Raw genomic sequence first — 18733 nt, 5'->3', positions numbered from 1 at the left:
TTACACAGTTGTTGAAGGGCTGGGGTTTTGCTTTTTATTTTCTAGTGATGTAAAACCATTTTCTGTTTTTCTCTTTGTAACAAGCATACTCCGAATTCTCAAGAATTAAGCCCTGAGCAAGAAAATTTAACTGAAAGATAATTTTTTCATTGTGATTGGTTGATCCGTGCCAACTGCTTTCAGTAACTGCTTATGGTCTTATTACCAGATCAGGTAAATGTACAGGTTACGTGAGAGTCAGAAATTTCTATAAGGTTTTATTAGTACATATGTTTCTGTAAATTCCCATAATATATGTGTGTAGAATATTTTCTCGGGATCATGGTAATAAAGAAAGCTCTAAACTAGTGCTTGGTGCAAACAGTCACTGAGAAAATTCTCACACCACCTGCCAGTACAAACATTTCACTTTCCCCACTATGATTATGGGACAGACACCAAAAAAAAAAGCTATTCCCAAGAAACTGTACAATTGAGCTGTATTCACATGAAACCATTCATTAATGTCAAATCAAAGTCTACTGTACTTTTTGTTTCCTTTTCTTCATTTCAGCTTGTTGAAAGCAATTGCTGTGATCACAAACCCTCCTTTCATGCTTTCCAGCATTGTTCTAGTTCATAAGCCTTAAAAAGTGACTTGGCATGTAGGTTTTTTCATTAAAGAGAATGTTGGCATTTTTTTAATCACACACTGTCAGGTTCCTGATTTTAATGTACTTTACTGTATTCAGTTGTTAGGAGCCATGTTTGAATATACATATGGCCCTGTTTCAGCAAAGCACTTAAGCATATCCTTAAGTACAACATTAAGGATGAACTCCTGGCCAAAGTGAAGTCAATAGCAAAATTCCCATTGACTTCAATAGGGCCAGGATTTCACTGTAATGTGAAGCAGTCTTAGGTCTGAAAATGCCATCATTAAGGTAGCCTGTATAATGTTTACTCTGCCCCATTATAGCTCTTGAAGGGTGTTCCAGCCACACTTGCTAAATCAGTCCACACAGGAGCCTGACTCTGGCACTGCGTCCCTGCCAAATTTCTGGTTTCCCATCACCTCCTGCAGATGTGCAAATGTTGTTCAAAAAAAAAATCAGAAAAAAAAATAGCAGAAAGTTTGCATATTTTTCACTCTCTGTATTTGAAAAAGATCTGAACCATTTTATCTGATACTTCCGGGGGTGGGGGGGAATCCCTCTTGCATTGAGAACAAACTTTCCACATTTTAGCCAAAACAGTAAAGATTTGAGAAAGTAATAAGAAAATGAAAAGGAAAATTTAGAATGAAAATGCTTGGGCAAACCTAACTATATGCAAAGATACATACTTCACCATTATGCGAATATATATGTGTGGGCAAGGGGGTATAAAATGATTAAATATTCTCTGATACCTCAAGTTTACAAAGCATGACACAATGACACATTACATAATAGGGTATGTTTTACTGGGAGATCGCTACAAGTTGTGGATGTGCTGTGAGGAATCAGCATGTTTGATCATCTGATGAGTGTATTTATGGCCAGACACATGTCCCAGAATGTCTGAAACTGTATTATTATGATTATCACTAATTATTAGTATGTAGATCCCATTTTTACATTTCATTTTTTAAGTTACTGAATGTGTTCCAGAGACGAAATATATTTAAGACTAGTGAAAATGTGTAAACAGTAAATTCCTTTTTCTTGCTCCCTCCTTGTACACTAGAACCATCCCAAAGAGTCCTTCTTCCTGTCACTCAACATGCCTGTGCCGAGTCAAATTCTTTCAGTTACACCACTGCTTGGCACCTTCTGCAGTTGTGTGCGCTTGGGTAAAGTCAGTACTGTTAACCCCAAGAGTTTACAAGTCCCCCCCCAAAAAATATATAATATTTGTGTCCAAAACCACTGGAGACTCTTTATATTGGCCTTATGGTTTCTGAGCCTTTAAGCATCACATTGTCCAGATTTTCTTTGCAACCATGAGGGCTAGAACCTTGCCCAGTTTCCACCCAAAAAAATTAAGTTTCTTGCAATATCACAACATCCCAGGTGCTGGGACTTCAAGAAAAAGACCAAATATGTGAGAGTTGTGATAAAAGCACAAGAGTGAGCAACAATGAAAGTCATGGTAAAATACTACCATCTCTGGTGAGTTGAGTATTCTTATTTGGTAGCATTTTACCTCCATTTTACACTCACTTTCCACTGTGTGTGTGTGTGTGTGTGTGTGTGTGTGTGTGTGGTACTAGAGACTCAGCTGTAATTTTGTATGTCTACACTTCAGTCGGGCCATGTGATTGCAGCCCATGTAGACATACCCAAGCTAGCTGTGACAGAGCCAGCTCATTAAAAATCAGCGTAGCCATGGTGATGCAGGCGGTTGCATGGGATAGATGCCCCAGTATGCGCCCAGGGTCCTGGGAAGGAGTGTACTAAGGAGGCTATCCCACATTGCTGTGGCTATACTGCCATTTTTAATGAGTTAGCTTGATAAAAGCTAGCTTGGGTATGCCTACACATGCTACAGTCGCTCCTCCAGATTGCAGTGTAGACATACCCAATGCCGTTGGAGTTACCCCAGGATAAACCACTGTAACTGAGGGTACATCTACACTGAATAAGAGGCTGTAATTGCAGCACATGTCGGCATACCCAAGCTAGCTTTAATCTAGATAGCTTGTGAAGCCATGGCAGGACAGGCTTCAGCCTGGGCGGCACAAGCCTGCCCAGGACCCTGGGAATGGATTGAAGGCCGTGCTGCCTCAGCTTTACTCATATTGGTACCCAAGCTAGCCAGATCAAAGCTCACTCAGGTATGTCTCCATATGCTGCAACTGCACCTAGGACTGCAGTGTAGATAGTAGAGTATGTAGGTTTTATAATACAGAAGTATTTAGCTAGACACCACCAGAAACCTGCCATATTGCTCCTGAGTACCAAGGAAAGAATATGGCTCAATCTTTATTTACCAGTTTGTAGTTTAAAAGATCAGATCTCAGAACTGGGCATTTTGAGCCTGATCTAGTGCTCACTGCAGCCAATGGAAGGATTTCCATTGATTACATCAGGCATGGAAACAGGCCCTAACCTGGCACTTGGTTAATCACCATTAAATTACGTAGCTCTAGCTAAATTTATGCTAATACTAGTCCAATTAAGCAGCAGTTATTGCCATTCACTATCATTAGGCTAGATTAGTTTCCTGGGTGAGGGCCTAGTAAAACAGTTATCCCTTTATACCATGCCCAAATGAAATAGAAGATGCTGTACTATCATATTACATTTCTGTGGTCTTCTTGGAGCTGTGTGGATACAGTTCCTGATGTGCCATCTCAGCACTTCTCCGATGGCTCCACCAGCTTCTGCAGAATTTAATCTTTCATTGTTTAAGAGATGTCTAGCCCTCAGCCAAAGAGATTCTCTTGTTTTCTGCATTCCCAACAAGCATTGTAACATCTAAAATTGTCTCTCCTTGGTTTGTGTTCTAAATCATCACATTTCACTCTTCATTCTGTTTGCAGAATATTAAACTATAGCTCCATGTGCCAGATGCCAAGTCTGGGACAGAAGGAAAGGCAGGCCTTTAACATGCAAGTGGTTTGTGACATGTCTAGAGCAGTGCAAAAGAATGTCCAGGAGAATTCCCCACTATGTAGATCCTAAAACCTAAAGCCACAACATAGGGGATACACAGGGCTCCCAGCTGGTACTGGACCCCAACATCCACATGCTGCCAACAAAGCTGTGGGGCTTGATTCTTCATCACCCTGGATCTTGTGTGGTCGTTTACACCTGTGCAAACTGAGTGCCGTATAGAGTGGTGTCCTCCTACTCCTGCATTGCATTCCCTCTGCAAAGGTGTCAATAACAGCAGAAGGTAATGGGCAATCGGGTCTGTAGTGTTCTTAACATCCTGAAAATTTCAGACAAACTGCCAGGGAACTCAGTTTTATCTAACACCTGGATCTGAACCACTGGCACCACTGAGAGTCAGGGTTTCCAACATGAAGTTTACACCTCCAAGCCTTTGCCATGAGTGGAGCCTGAAAGCCCTACCAATGCAGTGGGTGACAGTCTTCTCCTGGTCAATCGCCTTCTCTGGATACAGAAAATACTATTGCTAAATAGTCCTTTTCCCTAGCGACCTACAGTCCCTTCCCTTCCTTCTCTGTGATATCCTGACCCTCTCCTATTCCCTGCCACCCCTCACCAGGGTTGTGTGGAAGGCAGTAGACCTAGGATATATTCCCCCTTGCAGTGATGATGTATGTGGGCGCAGAAGAAGCCAAGCACCACAGCAATCCTTTGGAGCAGGGAGTACTCCCTTCCTAATTCCCCCCAGTGAGTAAATTGCTCAAAAGGAGATGGGGCCAGGCCCCCACCCAACCTTTGCCGCCCCCCGCCCCAGCCTGCCAAGCGCACTCACCAGGAGAAACACTCAGCCCCTACCCCAGTACACACTAGGAAGCTCCAGGGTAGGTTGAAGTGTAACATCTCCTCTGTGTGTGGTGTAGCTATGTGCTGCCCCAGACACAGGACTGTTCAGCCTCCAGTTTTTAAACAAAGCTCTTTCTTCACATAGTTAACTAGTGTCCACTGGGCCTATAGTGGTGTCACACTTTTGTCCGCTAGAAGTCAGCCTGTTCGTGTCTCACAACTATTTCTAGGTTCCTTCTTTAAAACCTTTTTTTGTTTCAGATTTATCACCCTGCTACTCACTGTCAACGAGGTTTCACTGGCATCCGGGCTAGTAACAAATGAAGCACCACCGAATGCTAGTGACTGGCACCCTGTAAGGCCATGACACTGAAGAGTGTACCAGCTGCTCTCTGCTTCATCAGTGGCTGGCTTACTTCCAGCTTTGACTTCCCATTTAGCAAGGTAAGCCCAGTGCATTTAATAGTCTCTGAGTAAGCATTTCATTGAAAACTCAATGTTACATGTGGCCTAGACAAAAAAGCTGTCAAACATAATAGCCAAGAAGGGGTGAGGTGGGCAAACGGAACACAAAACAACCAATTGCACTGTTCAAAAATGAAAATCTACTGGCTTTTTGTTGACCATCTGTTTCTACAGTTAATAATTTATGCCTTTAAAACCACAGGGACATATCCTCAGCTGATGTAAACTAGCGCAGCGCTGTTGAAATCAACGGAGCTGTTAGATTGATTGGCACTGGCTAGCATAGTATGTAAGTGAAAGAAGACGGGGTGAAATTCTGCCCCACACTCACTCATTCCTGTGCTGTGAAAAGACCAAAGCACAGCAGACCCACTGTGGAGGTAAGAAGGAGTGGGAATGTGGACAGGTCAGTGGAGATGTGTGGGCATGGCCAGTGTGTCTGACAGGGTTTGTCTACACAGCATTGTAAACCCTGGGCTGTGGGACCTGGGCTTGCAGACTCTGTGTTTTCAAACCTGTGTTTGAGCACCCATACTGCATGGTAAACCTGGGTTTACAATTGCTGGACCCAGGTCTCACAGGCACATTAACGTGTCCACACTGCACAATGCTGACTGTCTGACTCAGGTCTGTGGCTTGAGCTGCATCCACACTGCAAAATGATAGGGCTTGGACCGGAGTCTCAGCGGACTTGGGCTCTGACCCTTTCCCCTAGCAGGGTTCTAGGACGTGGGTGATTACAGTCTCAAGTCAGAATGATGGAAGCAGCCAGGGCTTGGGCTCAGACCTGAATCAGAGCCAGGATAAATGTGCAGTGTAGACATAGCCTGAGCCATGCATCAGTCCTGTGGGAGTGATGTCACTGGCTGCAGTCACTACAGCCTAGTATCTGCAATGTAACTATGGGGAAGCTCCAAGCCCAGTCTCTTGCCCACTTCCAGCCACCATTTTTTCACATCACCTATGAGACAGACTTTGGCCATGTGTGATGACTTTCACCTCTGGGGATCTGGTAATGAACTCAGACCTGTGTACAAGTTCTTTTATCTGTATCTATACAGGTTATGGTGCTGCACCTGTGATGGTCAACACACATTCCTGTATGACACAGAGAACAAAGCTAACCAGTGAATCAAGTATATTTATAGCACTCGAAAGCCATGTTCTAATGAAGCTTATACTAAAATATGTATCAGTAATTGGATTCATTAAACTTTAGAAGAAAACAAATGAAATAAATGAGTCAGTCCTGCTATAAGTCTATTTTTAGTATTCATATGTGTGTTTCAGTGCCTCTCGGTTACTGAGTATGATACTGTGAAGAGTTTGTAGGGTTGGGGCAATTTTATTTTTCTGGGGGGAGGAGGAAATGGTGCGGGGAGGTTTTCCTGAGCCTCCGATTCCTCCCACTACATCTTTAATTACCAATGCCTTAAATAGACTTTCAGACTGAGGGGACTAGATGCAGCATGAATGCTGTTCTGAAGTTGGTCCACAGGGTTCACTTGAGGATGATGTGAGGGTCTTACTTCTTCCCAGGAGAGAGGTATGGCCTTCGTACCAATCAACTCCCTACAAGGTTAGGCACTCGAGATCTCAGTGCAGATCCTACTGCAGAGCAAGCTGGGAATTTTCCATCAGAAAGATTTCCCAACAGAAAATGCCCTTTTTTGCAAAAATTGATTTTCCTTGGGGAAATTTCAGTTTTGCTGAAAAATGTCAATTGGATGTTGGGAAACATCAAAATGATGGCTCCCCTGTTCGGGGCTTGGAAGTCTCTTGCGAATTTCACTGGTGTGATATTTTTAACTTAATCTTCTAATAATTTAATGAGGTAGGCTCCAAAAGCCATATGCAGGCATCTGCCTGATCTTAAAAAAAAAAAAAAAAAAGTACAGCGCACTCAACAACTCACACTGCAGTTGTGTTTCTGACATTTTGCCCTGATTTAGGATGATTTTTTGTTTTAAATGTGACATTTTTATGGAAGTGGAATTTCCAGTTTCCAGCTAGCTCTATCCTACTGTTTTGCAGCATGTTGAGCCATCACTATGCATTGACCATGTTACCTAAAGATAAAGGTTGGAATAGGATTTGCCAAAATGGGAGCCTACGGTTAGGCTCCTACATCCATGTTTAAATATATAGGCATCTCCCTCAAAAGTGCTGAGCGCCCAACAGCTCCCATTGAGCTTAATATGAATTGTTGAGTGCTCAGTACTTTTGAATCAGGCAGGTGCCTGAATATGGATGTGGGAGTCTACCTCATTGAATTATTAGCAACCCAAATACAAATATTATATCATTTTAAAAACCTTTACGCATCTAATTGGTCAGGAATCCAAAGTGGCCACTACTACAGAAATGTTGCAAAATTTGGCTTTTTTCTAAGTGTTGTTATTATTCACTTCAGGCCAGATCCTCAGCTGGTACAAATGTCCATTGCTCTGCTGACTTCAGGGGAGTTACACCAATGCGAAGATCTGGATGGCTGTATCTTTTAAAGACATGAATTTTGAATTATCACTCCAATGTGGCTTTGAAATCATTAGCAATTCAGTAACTTTTCAATAAATCACAAGTGAGTTACAGACATTGTGGGCTGTTGAATTTTAAAGTGTCTATGTTGTATACGGACACAAGAAAATAAATACTTTGTGGAAAATAACAAGCCTCGTCCTATGTGTGATACTCTGACCTTTCTGCATTTATGCATAACTAAGAGTACGCTGTGAATTAAAATCAGGGCTTACTCTGTATGAACAGGAAGTAAGCGACAATGAGTTCTCCTTTAAATGTTTTATCTCAATGAAAAAAAAAGTTGCCAAGGCAGTTTTGAAACATTTTCAAGAATCTCCTTAAATATTCTTGAGGATTTGATCCTATATTTATTTTAAAAAAAACCTCTTCGTATCATGCAATTGCAATAAACATGTATATAAATTTCCCTAGTGGACATGCATGTAAAGAAAGTAAAGGAGTCTATAGGTAAGAATAACTTATGCTCCTGAAGTGGAGTACAGTAAGAGATTTTTAGAAAATAGCACAGGATCCAGTTGTGTGTTGCATGTAAAATGTTTGCAAAACAGCATCCCTTCCTGAAGCTTTTACTTCAGACATGTGTGAGACATGTGCCTGGAGAGAGACACTCTCTTTGAAGTATGTCAGACTGCAGCAGAGCCTTGCCTAGGCGTTTCAGCTTAGCTTACAATAATACACAAAGGCTGAAAACAGAGATTTGATGCCAGAATTTAGCCCACTGTTTAAAAAGTGTCCTCGTATTTCAGCAATCTCTCCCTTGCATATTAGGGGCCACCTCACTATCTGACCATTTTGGGCCTTGTCCACCTGTCATTTGTATTTGGATAAGTTCATCACTATTAGTCCCTCATGCTCCAAAACAGGTCTTTCATTGTAAAGACGATGCACGTACACACCGACACCACAGGTGTTTTCCTTACACACCTCATGCATTCACCTTGATTTACATCTTCCCTGCCTTCTGCTGCTTGCATAGTTTTAGGACAGAACTGGTAAATTTTACTACACACAAGCAAGAAGTATGGCAAACGCAGTATAATACAAGCAGTGTGGGATGTATGGGGCAGTTGGAGTGAAATTCATCCCTGTAGCAAGGCACAGCACAAGGCCATGGCACTGCTAAGAGCTTACAAATACCAATCAAATACAATAGGGGTGAAATTCACCCCTGTGCAGAGAGCCCATGCAGGTCTATGTATCACATTAGGCCTGATTAAATATTATTTCTACATTTTAAACTGGGGCTTCAGTGGTACACCGAGTTTATTCTGGCTTTCTGCGCAAAGATAAAATTTCTCTTGGAAGAATTCCATGAGTGGTTTGAAAAGGATATACTTTTGATAACAGCCTATCACAGTCACATAAGCAGTAGTAACACCTTGTGCTGGCCCTCTGCTCTGAGCTGGGTTTTACCCTTGCGGAGCATCTGTGCTATTCTGAAGAAACCCCACAAAATTGCTCTACAAATTGCATTATGGAGAATAAACAGACATCGCAAACATCCAGTTTTCAGGAACATTAGCCAACACCTCAGTTATCCATATAAGCATGGGAATGGTGGAATGAATATTCTGCTGTTTGTGTATTGATAATTTATAGCCATTGAACTGAAATCCTGATCCCAGTGAAGTAACTGGGAGTTTTGCTATTGATTTCAATAGGGCCAGGATTTAACTCCCATGTTTTGATCCTTTGGCTCCACCTGTCATCTTTAGCAGGTTTCAGAGTAACAGCCGTGTTAGTCTGTTTTCGCAAAAAGAAAAGGAGTACTTGTGGCACCTTAGAGACTAACCAATTTATTTGAGCATAAGCTTCGTGAGCTACAGCTCACTTCATCGGATGCATACGATGAAGTGAGCTGTAGCTCACGAAAGCTTATGCTCAAGTAAATTGTTTAGTCTCTAAGATGCCACAAGTACTCCTTATCTTTAGCAGAATCTGTCTTCAGGCCCTGATACTGTCTCAGTTTCCACTTCTTCCCATTTAAGCAGACTTCACATCGCAGATGGTTTTTTCCCAATAACTCTCCTCTTTTCAGAAATCTGGTTTATTAACATTAAGCTCAAAACAATGTATCTTCCACTCACCCTTCCTAACTGGCTCATACCTTTGATATTGGGTTCTTAGTTTGGTCCCTGCTGAGGCTTTCCTCCTAGCTGGTTCCTGCTCCTTGCAGACTTCTCTCCCAGGCCTTCCACCTAAGAGCTCTGGAGAGTTACTCAGCCTAGGCCTCCTCCCAAGCCCTTTCCTGACTTTCTTCCCACTTTTTGATGGACCACTCACTCCCAGATCTGCTCTTCTTAGAGTCTTCCCAGCCAGCCAGGTTCCTAGTCACATGATCCTGGTACTTTGGTCCCTCTACTGAGGAAGCAGCCCAACCCCTTAAAAAGTCAGCACACCCTGTGACAAAACATATTCCTCCAAGCATTGGTGTTTGGATTCTGAAATTACACATGTGCAATAAGTAGTGTTAATCTGCATTAGACCATCTTTTTTTTATATATTTTCTTACTGTGTGAACACATTACCAAATTGTGTTCTATGAATAAATCCTACTTGTGCGCATATTATAACAATTATATTCAACAATGAGTTATACATCAGCCGACCTGCTTCCTAATCAGAATGTTGAAGATACAGTTGAGATGCTATTATCAAAAGTACATCATTTTCAAGCTATTCAGGGAATTCTTCCAGTGTATTTGATCAGTCTATTCAATTTGCCAGATCATAGCAGGCATTTATTTGTCTTTAAAGTTTTTTTGACCACAAGTATCAGAAAAAAGTATTGTTTAACAATACGCTTGGGAACATGTATTTGAATACAGAAAATTAGCTAAGGTGACTATGGAGTAACAATTGTACATCTTGAAGTGATGTAACTTTAATAACCTTTTTAATCACCCACAGAGTCAATTATTGAAGGTTAAAATTAACCCCGTGTGCAGTGCACATACATGTTCTATGCATAAATTGAGCATCAAAGTCCTCAAAATAGGACCGAAGTTGTACATAAGCTTTGTGCGGGCTCTCTTCACAAAGATGAATTTCATCTGAAGTGAATAATACACATTAAGGAGTGGGTTTTTTTGTTTCGTTTTTGCTTTCAATAACCACACTTTTCAGTCGCTGAAGTCCCTTTGGGCCAGACAGTACTCCCATTGAAGTTAATGGATTTTGCCATTGAATTCAAGGTCACTTTAAAAGTGAAACAAATCCCAAACAATTCTGACAGCAGATTAACAAAAAGGACTGCAATCTACTAATGATGTCAAGATAACTGTATTCTGAAAGGCCTGAGCTACAAATAATGAGCTCAACCCTACAAATCCATCCTAGAAAGGGTTCCCTTTGACTTGAATAGAAGTTCATCATGCGGAAGACTTGCAGGATCAAAATTTCCCCGCCAACAATTAGCTGTTCCATAACAGTCTTGAAATAAACTAAATTATTTTTGGTAGTTGTTTTTTTTTTCCCTGTGCTTCTCCCAGATAATCTTGTATAAAATTAAATATGCCAGAGGGCAAAGGGACATGCTCTATGAGGTTTAATCCAAAATCCTCATGTTTTTCTAGTTTTAAATATTGCGATTGATATCCAACAAGTAGAGTGAATTGTACACCACACAGGGAGAATGGGAATAACGTATTGCAATAGCCTTTGGTCAGCAATGCCATCTCATAGCACTTGCATTTCATTCCAGCGGTTCCCGGCTGGGACAACATCAGAACCTCGCCATATGCGGAGCCTTATAGCTCTATCGTCAGTTTAATATTTCCATAGGCACTGACACACACACACTGCTGTTTGGATGCTCTCGGGACATGTTACAGCACTTCCTAGACATTTGGGGGTAGGGGAAATGGTGGCCTGTCGCCTTACCATGAACTGTGCTGTTGTCACTGTAAGGGGCAGGGGCAGTTCTGCAAGTTTTTCACTGAAATCCTCAAAACTTGCTTCACCACAAACAGACCTACAGTGTGTGTGTGGGGGGGTGTATTTCCCCATCACCCCTCTGCATCCCTTCCAGCGATGGCCCTTGGCTTGGGGCCCCTCGACCCTTGCTAAAGAGCGAACCAACTGGGGGCGGTGTGAGAGCCGGAGACCTGGGCCTCATCCCCAGCAGCAGCCAACGACAGACCTCTGCCTCCTAAGGGGCTGCAATGTACCAGCCTGCAGCCGGCAGGAAAGGCAGGCGCCTTCCGCGGCCCCGATCGGCGCGGGGAGGGGCCAGTGCAAAGGCATGGGCGAGGAGCTGGGCAGCCGAATCCCCCGCCCCGCTGGCTGGCCCCGGCTCCCCACTAACTCCGGCTGGGCAGCCGCACAGGGCAAGGGCAACGGGCAGCCGCCTTGGGCTCAGCCAGGCGGCGGCGGCGGCGTTACGGGAGAGACACTGTGCCGCTGCGACAGGGGAGGACGAGGCTGGGAGCTGAAGGAGGCGCAGTGAGCATGCGCCGCCAGAGCCACTGACTAGGTTCTCGGTCCAGGTACCAAGGCAAAAAAAAAAAACAAAAAAAAAAACCCAACCACCAACCCCACTGAGCAATTTATAGCCCGCCGACGCTGTAGTGTGTGTGGCTCTCCAGCACCAACAGGTAGGAGGAGAGGGGCTGGAGGGGCGGCGTGGGGGGGCACCGTGCTGGTGCGGCTGCTGGCTTTGCGGGGAGGGGGGAGTGAGCTGCCTCCCCCGGGTTTTTTATCATTCTTATTATTTTATTATTTTCAAACTAAACTGCACCATGGACGTGCCCACAGACCATGCGTCTTCAGCCGGGCTCCGTCTGAGCCGCCCAGGGCCGGGCAGGCTGGGCAGGCGCAGGGCAAAAGGGGCTGCAAAGCACCCGCAGCACCCAAGGCGCCCTTGCAACCCAGAAGCAAGGCTCCCCCGGCCTCGCTGTGTAGGTGTGTGCATGCCGATCTAGCTGTGTGTCGGGCAGAGAGGGGAAGGAGGGGGAAACTGGGGGGCGGGGGGGGGGAGAAGGATTTCATGGGTTTAAAACGTTGCCACGATCCGATCAGCCTCTGTTTACACAGCAGTAATCAGGCGCTTTGTGGATGGTAAGAATGGAAGGATTCTGGTGGAATTCAGTGTGAATCTCCTTTGTACACCCGAGGTGGCATAGGAAGCACTTCATGTGAATAACGGAGGAGCCTGATCATACTTGCAGTGGCTCTTGTCCCTGGGCTTTGGAAAAGCAGCAGGCAATTTTTGATTGTATTTTTTTTCCTTTTGCATGAAATGTATTCAGTTGCAATTCAGCCGGAGAATTTGTGTAAATCGTGGAGTCCTAATTAACTAAAGGAAGATCTGTTCATTATACCTTTATTTAAGCACAGCCAGAGACAGCCCTTTCAATGGAAGGGAATTATTTCTTGGGTGTGTTTCCTTTCTCTCCTTCCCCCCTCCCCTTCAATGTTTACATTTACCAGGGTTTAATAATAATGTTGGGGCTTTAAAGATAATGTTGGGGCTTTAAAGATTTATAATAATAAAGGGGGGGGCAGAAGAAGGACGGGGGGAGGGAACCTTTAAAGCACAGTGCTGTTGTCTGTCTAGCATCTGTGTTTATTTCAAACCTAAATGACAAAATCATGGTTTACAGGGGAAAAAACAGTGAATACCATTTTCTTTTACAATGTGCATGAGCTAACACTGTGATTAATGTGCTTTGGTGACTTGGGTTAAAAAGCATAAATTCTGCAGGGTTTCTTTGGGTATGATCCATATCAACACAGCAGCTGCCTCTAAAACATTGACAAATATGTAGATGTAAAATAAATGTAGGTAATGTGCAAATATAAGTGGCCTTTTAGGATTTTTTTTTTTAAGATGCCAATGATTATTTCCTGGAGTTATGAACTGGGGATCATTTTATTCATAAAGCCTTTGAGGCATGAATTATAAAATTGTATATTCTGCCAAATATAAGGTGTATACCAAATATGATATGTTTGATCAGTTCAGGGGCGATAAACAAGCCAAATCTATGAAATTACAAACAAGCCAAAATGTTATACAATAAGTATGCAGGTTATATAAAAAATGCCTCATGGTATATAAAAACAAATAGTGCACAGATTTACAACTTGATTTGGGTCCCCATAAATTAACATCTTTGTTAGCACTTTCTGACATCATTACTTAATAACTTAAGAACTGATAGCTCACTTTTTTTTTTCAGATATTTTGATGGCATGACAAGTCAGAAAGAAGAAAAGAGGATGTACTGTATGACTAGACACAAGATCTGTTCTGTTTGTGGATTACATTTGCAGTAAGATGTATGGATCTATTTTTCCCTTGTTCTTATATATAGATCATAAGACTTGACTGAGGCAATATCCATATCATCCATCCATCTATGGCGAACTACAGCCATGCAGCTGACAACATTTTACAAAATCTCTCTCCTTTAACAGCCTTTCTGAAACTGACTTCACTGGGTTTCATAATAGGAGTCAGTGTGGTGGGTAACCTTCTGATCTCCATTTTGCTAGTCAAAGATAAGACCTTGCATAGAGCTCCTTACTACTTCCTGTTGGATCTTTGCTGCTCAGACATCCTCAGATCTGCTATTTGTTTCCCGTTTGTTTTCACCTCTGTAAAAAATGGCTCTACTTGGACGTATGGGACTCTTACTTGCAAAGTGATTGCCTTTTTGGGGGTTTTGTCCTGCTTTCACACTGCTTTCATGCTGTTCTGCATAAGTGTCACCAGGTACTTAGCTATTGCCCACCACCGGTTTTATACAAAAAGGCTGACCTTCTGGACTTGTTTGGCAGTTATCTGTATGGTGTGGACCCTTTCTGTAGCTATGGCTTTCCCCCCAGTTTTAGACGTGGGCACCTACTCATTCATTAGGGAGGAAGACCAATGCACATTTCAGCATCGTTCTTTCAGGGCCAATGATTCTTTGGGATTTATGCTTCTTCTTGCCCTTATACTCCTAGCCACACAGCTTGTCTACCTCAAGCTGATATTTTTCGTTCATGATCGCAGGAAAATGAAGCCAGTCCAGTTCGTTGCTGCGGTGAGCCAGAACTGGACTTTTCATGGCCCTGGAGCCAGTGGTCAAGCAGCAGCTAATTGGCTGGCTGGATTTGGAAGGGGTCCCACACCACCAACCTTGCTGGGAATCAGGCAAAATGCAAATACCACCGGCAGGAGAAGGCTACTGGTCTTAGATGAGTTCAAAATGGAAAAGCGAATCAGCAGAATGTTTTACATTATGACATTCCTCTTTCTGACCTTGTGGGGTCCCTATTTGGTAGCCTGTTACTGGAGAGTTTTTGCAAGAGGGCCTGTCGTACCAGGGGGATTTCTAACGGCCGCTGTCTGGATGAGTTTTGCCCAGGCTGGAATCAATCCTTTTGTCTGCATTTTCTCCAACAGGGAGCTGAGGCGCTGTTTCAGTACAACCCTTCTTTACTGCAGAAAATCCAGGTTACCAAGGGAACCTTACTGTGTTATATGAGGGAGCATCTGTAAATCTTTAGCCTTGTGAAACACTACCCTTTATCTGCTAAGCAATTGTGGCCTGTAGCCATGTCTTGAGAAGAAAACCAAGAATGGGAAGTCAGCAGCTATAAGGATTTGGGCAACATTCTGCAGTCTTTGCAATAGCTCACCTATAATCCTATTTGAAACCCAAAAGTGTTCCTGCTGACCACTGGTGAAGGTTTGTAATTAAGAAAAAAGGACTGAACCACTGCCCTGAATTCCTTTATGTGGTTGAAATCTAGATAAGGATTGCAGATGCTAAGTATCAGTGCTAAATGCTGTGTATATCACTACATAAAATAAGACCATCAAAACGATTAGCATTGGACATCTTAATAAGTTAAGTTGATATGAGGTTAATGTGTTGATAAAACTAATTTTAGACATCTGAAGACGTTTAAAACATTTCATACAATTATTGTTTTGCAAAGACTGAAAATTGGGGACTCGTAAGTACCGTAACTAATTAAAGATGTGCCATGCATTATTGGATTATCACACTGACAAATCTGTTTGCCTTGTGAGTGAGTTTTGGGGAGCATTCCAAAGCAGTATTTTTGTTCAAATTAGACTTTACTCTTTTTTTCCAAATATATTACTCTTTCTAAGTACCATTTCCTTAACAGTGAAATTACTAGCATTCAACTGTATTCTGTGGTTTTTGCTGATTTGGTATAAAGTTTATTGGCATCTTATTTATGTTTTTTAAAAAGCTAGGTATCAGTCTGTTAGGCAACGTTAGCCTAGGTAATACCCAGTCATAATTGAATGGTCATAATTATACAGAATAAACACATGTTGCCTTAAAGGGTTATCTAGTATCTTCCATTTTGTTTAGCAATGAAGCAAATAAGCAAGGAAAATTGAATCAGTAACTCTGGTCAGTCATTTGGGAGTGCATGAACGATCACATAATCCTCTCTTTCCTTTTTACTGCTATGGTTCCCAAAATCGGTATGCACATCACTGGGATGATATATTTTTTCTAGGTGTGCTGCCCATTCTAGTTTGCTCTGAGAAACACAGGCAGTTGATGTATGTTTATATTTTAAGACAGCTGTCATAGGGAGACCGCAGCCTTGGTATGATATCTTGCACAATTTTTGAAGCATTTATTCTACTGAAGGCACAGTCTTGTTTATACTTTCTGCACATTTGGTGTATTGGTTGTTTTAAATTCTTTAAGTTTTAACTTGTGGAAGCATATAATATGATTTCTAGTATTTTAGAAATACATTAGAGTCTGTGAGTCTTTCCTTCTTTAAGGTACAGATGTGTGGATTTCAATATAAAGTTGCATTTGCCAAAATTTACCTGTGTAGCCTGTTAATTTTCTTGGAATAAAATTTTACATTTTTTCCAGTTTTATACAGTTAACCTTTTTTATTTTGTCAAGTGAGCTAGCATGAGATTTGAGAATGTAGCCATTATGGATTATTATTCTTTGCAGTCACTGTATTCGCAAACTGTAAATGCATGAATGATGGGGACCACAGGATTGATAAATGATATTATCTACAATAGCACTGTTGTGTAGTTTATCATAATTATCCCTCTTATCTATTCTAAGATGTCAGTTATATTTAAAGGTACAACACAGTATTAGACATAAACTTCACAGTTTAATTTTGGTAAGTGTATACATTTGAAGCACAACATCATGAGTCTGTCAGACATAAAGAATGTTGGTTTTCTTAAGGTTTGAAAGAAAAGACTAGTGGTTTTAATTAAATATTGGTGTACTCTGTCATTGTAGTTTTATGACCAGCCGGGTAATCCAAATATACACAAGCAGCAGTCAGTAACTGAAATGCTTAAGTTTGTATGATAACATTATACAGTGTGTATGCAGCAATTCAGAGAGTTGTGTCTATATATGATCAGACAACTTGATCACAGATTTTTAGTGAGCAATCTGTTTATTTGACCTCACTTACACTTTATACCAAGGTTGATTGGTTGAGAGACATAGTTTAATATACAGATTTGAAACAGAAAAATCACTACACTAATGATTTGTCATTGGACCAGGAATATTGCAGATCATAATTTGAAATGGGACCAAGAAACTTCTAGCAAAAAGGCTTTTTTATTACACTGAAAAAGGCTTTGAAATTAATATGGCTAAAAATTTGTCTAAAATAGCAAAATGGAATAAAAAGTAAATTATATGTTGAGAAAAATTCTGGAAGTTGTCCCACTTACGTTTATAAACAGTTGATTGGCAATAACTTTAGTCTGATTTCTATAAAATAGTAACCTTTACAAGGAAAATTGATATTACATATTGTAATAAAGATGTACATACACATAAAGCTGTAAATAAAGTTATAGTAGTACATATAATAGGTTCTGAAGATTAGCCAGATAGTTGTCAAGTAAGATACTTTCAAAAACTGCAGATTCAGGCCTGGGCGTGGCTCCTAAGAAAGTCAATTGGTATTTGCCCATTAACATAATTTGGTAGCAGAAGCAGACCCAAACATTTCTAGAATGCTCTGATTCTGGAGTACTAAGAAGGCTGTATTTACTCTGCAGTGGGAAAAAAAACTATTTAAAATTATTTCCCTGGAAATTTTGCAAACAGTAAAGATGTTAATTATAATAATAAACTACAAACAAGTCTGAAAGCAATTTTTTTGCTAAATATATTTCTTTTTGACATTAATATGCTTTGTTATACAGTTTGATACAATTCTTTGGACTTTAACTAAACATACACAGTTGTGTTATTACTTGACAAGAAGCCAGAACTATTTTCAAAATTACATTATAAGAGGTCCTATGTCAGAGCTACTTCCTTTTATTCTGTCCCACTATAAAGGAACAAGGGGACATTCAATGAAATTAAAAGACAACACATTAAGTTATGTTTTATGCAACATATAATTGCTCTGTGGAACTCACTGGCACATGATGTTATTGAGGCAAATATCTTAAATAAGATTTCTTTAGGATTATATGCTTACATGAATTAAAATAGCATGTGCAGTTATTGTAATTCTTGTCATTTTGATCCTGGTTAATGTATCAACCTCATGCTTCAGGATATAAATTGATTGGGCCAAGAAGATTCTCTCCATATTACTGCACAGTTGTCAGGGTTCCTTGTGGGGGCTTTTTGCTTTCCTCTGAAATTCAGGGTTTAGGCCACTGCCAGAGCTATGATAGTAGACTAGAAGAGTTACTGGTCTCTTCTGGTATAACAATATCATCTTACTGTACAGCTGCATTTACCTTTTATTCTCACACATTTAACTTAAAGTTAGCCGTTTTCATTTTAATCTTACTGACGAAGTATCGGAGGAAATCAGCAGGAACAGGCCCCTTCAATCAAAGTGTCTCCAGCCCCACTCCCTACCTCCCCCTTAATTGCCCCTCTGACCCCTAGGCAGCCTCCCTGTCCACCCCATTTCCAACTGCGTTGTTTCATTTCCTTAGTTTCTCTCTGCTCCCGTTCCTGTGCTCTTTTAGGACCATCCCACCCAGTCCTCCACCCTTCTGCCTACCCCCATCCAAATAGTGGATTCACTTGCTGCAGCAACAGGCCCCAGCCATCTGGATTCCCTTCCTGAAGAAGAAGATAGCAGGCAGTAGGTTCCCTGCAGGTATTGCTAGTTTCGGAGCTGTCATTTCCCATTTCCTGGCTAACAGGATCTGGTCTCTGTGCCATGGGGCTTCATCCAAGAAGTAGGTGAACCAGAAAGGAAAAAGTTAAAATAAAAGTAACTTTTTTCCCCAAAATAAAGGAGACCATAATTATTGTTCTGTTGCCCAGGAGACATCTGATTTGTGAAGTCTTAGT

The 18733-nt window shown here is 41.5% G+C and overlaps 1 protein-coding gene across 1 annotated transcript in view; it reads left to right on the top strand.

Moving 5' to 3' along the window:
* Positions 1 to 16290, top strand: part of GPR85 (G protein-coupled receptor 85) — a 28282-nt gene extending 11992 nt beyond the window's left edge. The window contains 3 exon segments of the mRNA XM_043549673.1: positions 4683 to 4865; positions 13610 to 14858; positions 14861 to 16290. Of these exon segments, the coding sequence (XP_043405608.1) occupies positions 13790 to 14858; positions 14861 to 14916 (1125 nt within the window). The 5' untranslated portion in view covers positions 4683 to 4865; positions 13610 to 13789 and the 3' untranslated portion in view covers positions 14917 to 16290.
* The last annotated feature ends 2443 nt before the right edge of the window (positions 16291 to 18733 follow it).

This window comes from Chelonia mydas, chromosome 1 (assembly GCF_015237465.2).
Source record: "Chelonia mydas isolate rCheMyd1 chromosome 1, rCheMyd1.pri.v2, whole genome shotgun sequence".
Classification (NCBI taxonomy): domain Eukaryota; kingdom Metazoa; phylum Chordata; order Testudines; family Cheloniidae; genus Chelonia; species Chelonia mydas.
The sequence above is the reverse complement of the archived record's forward strand: the minus strand, read 5'-3'. Positions and strand labels throughout refer to the sequence as shown.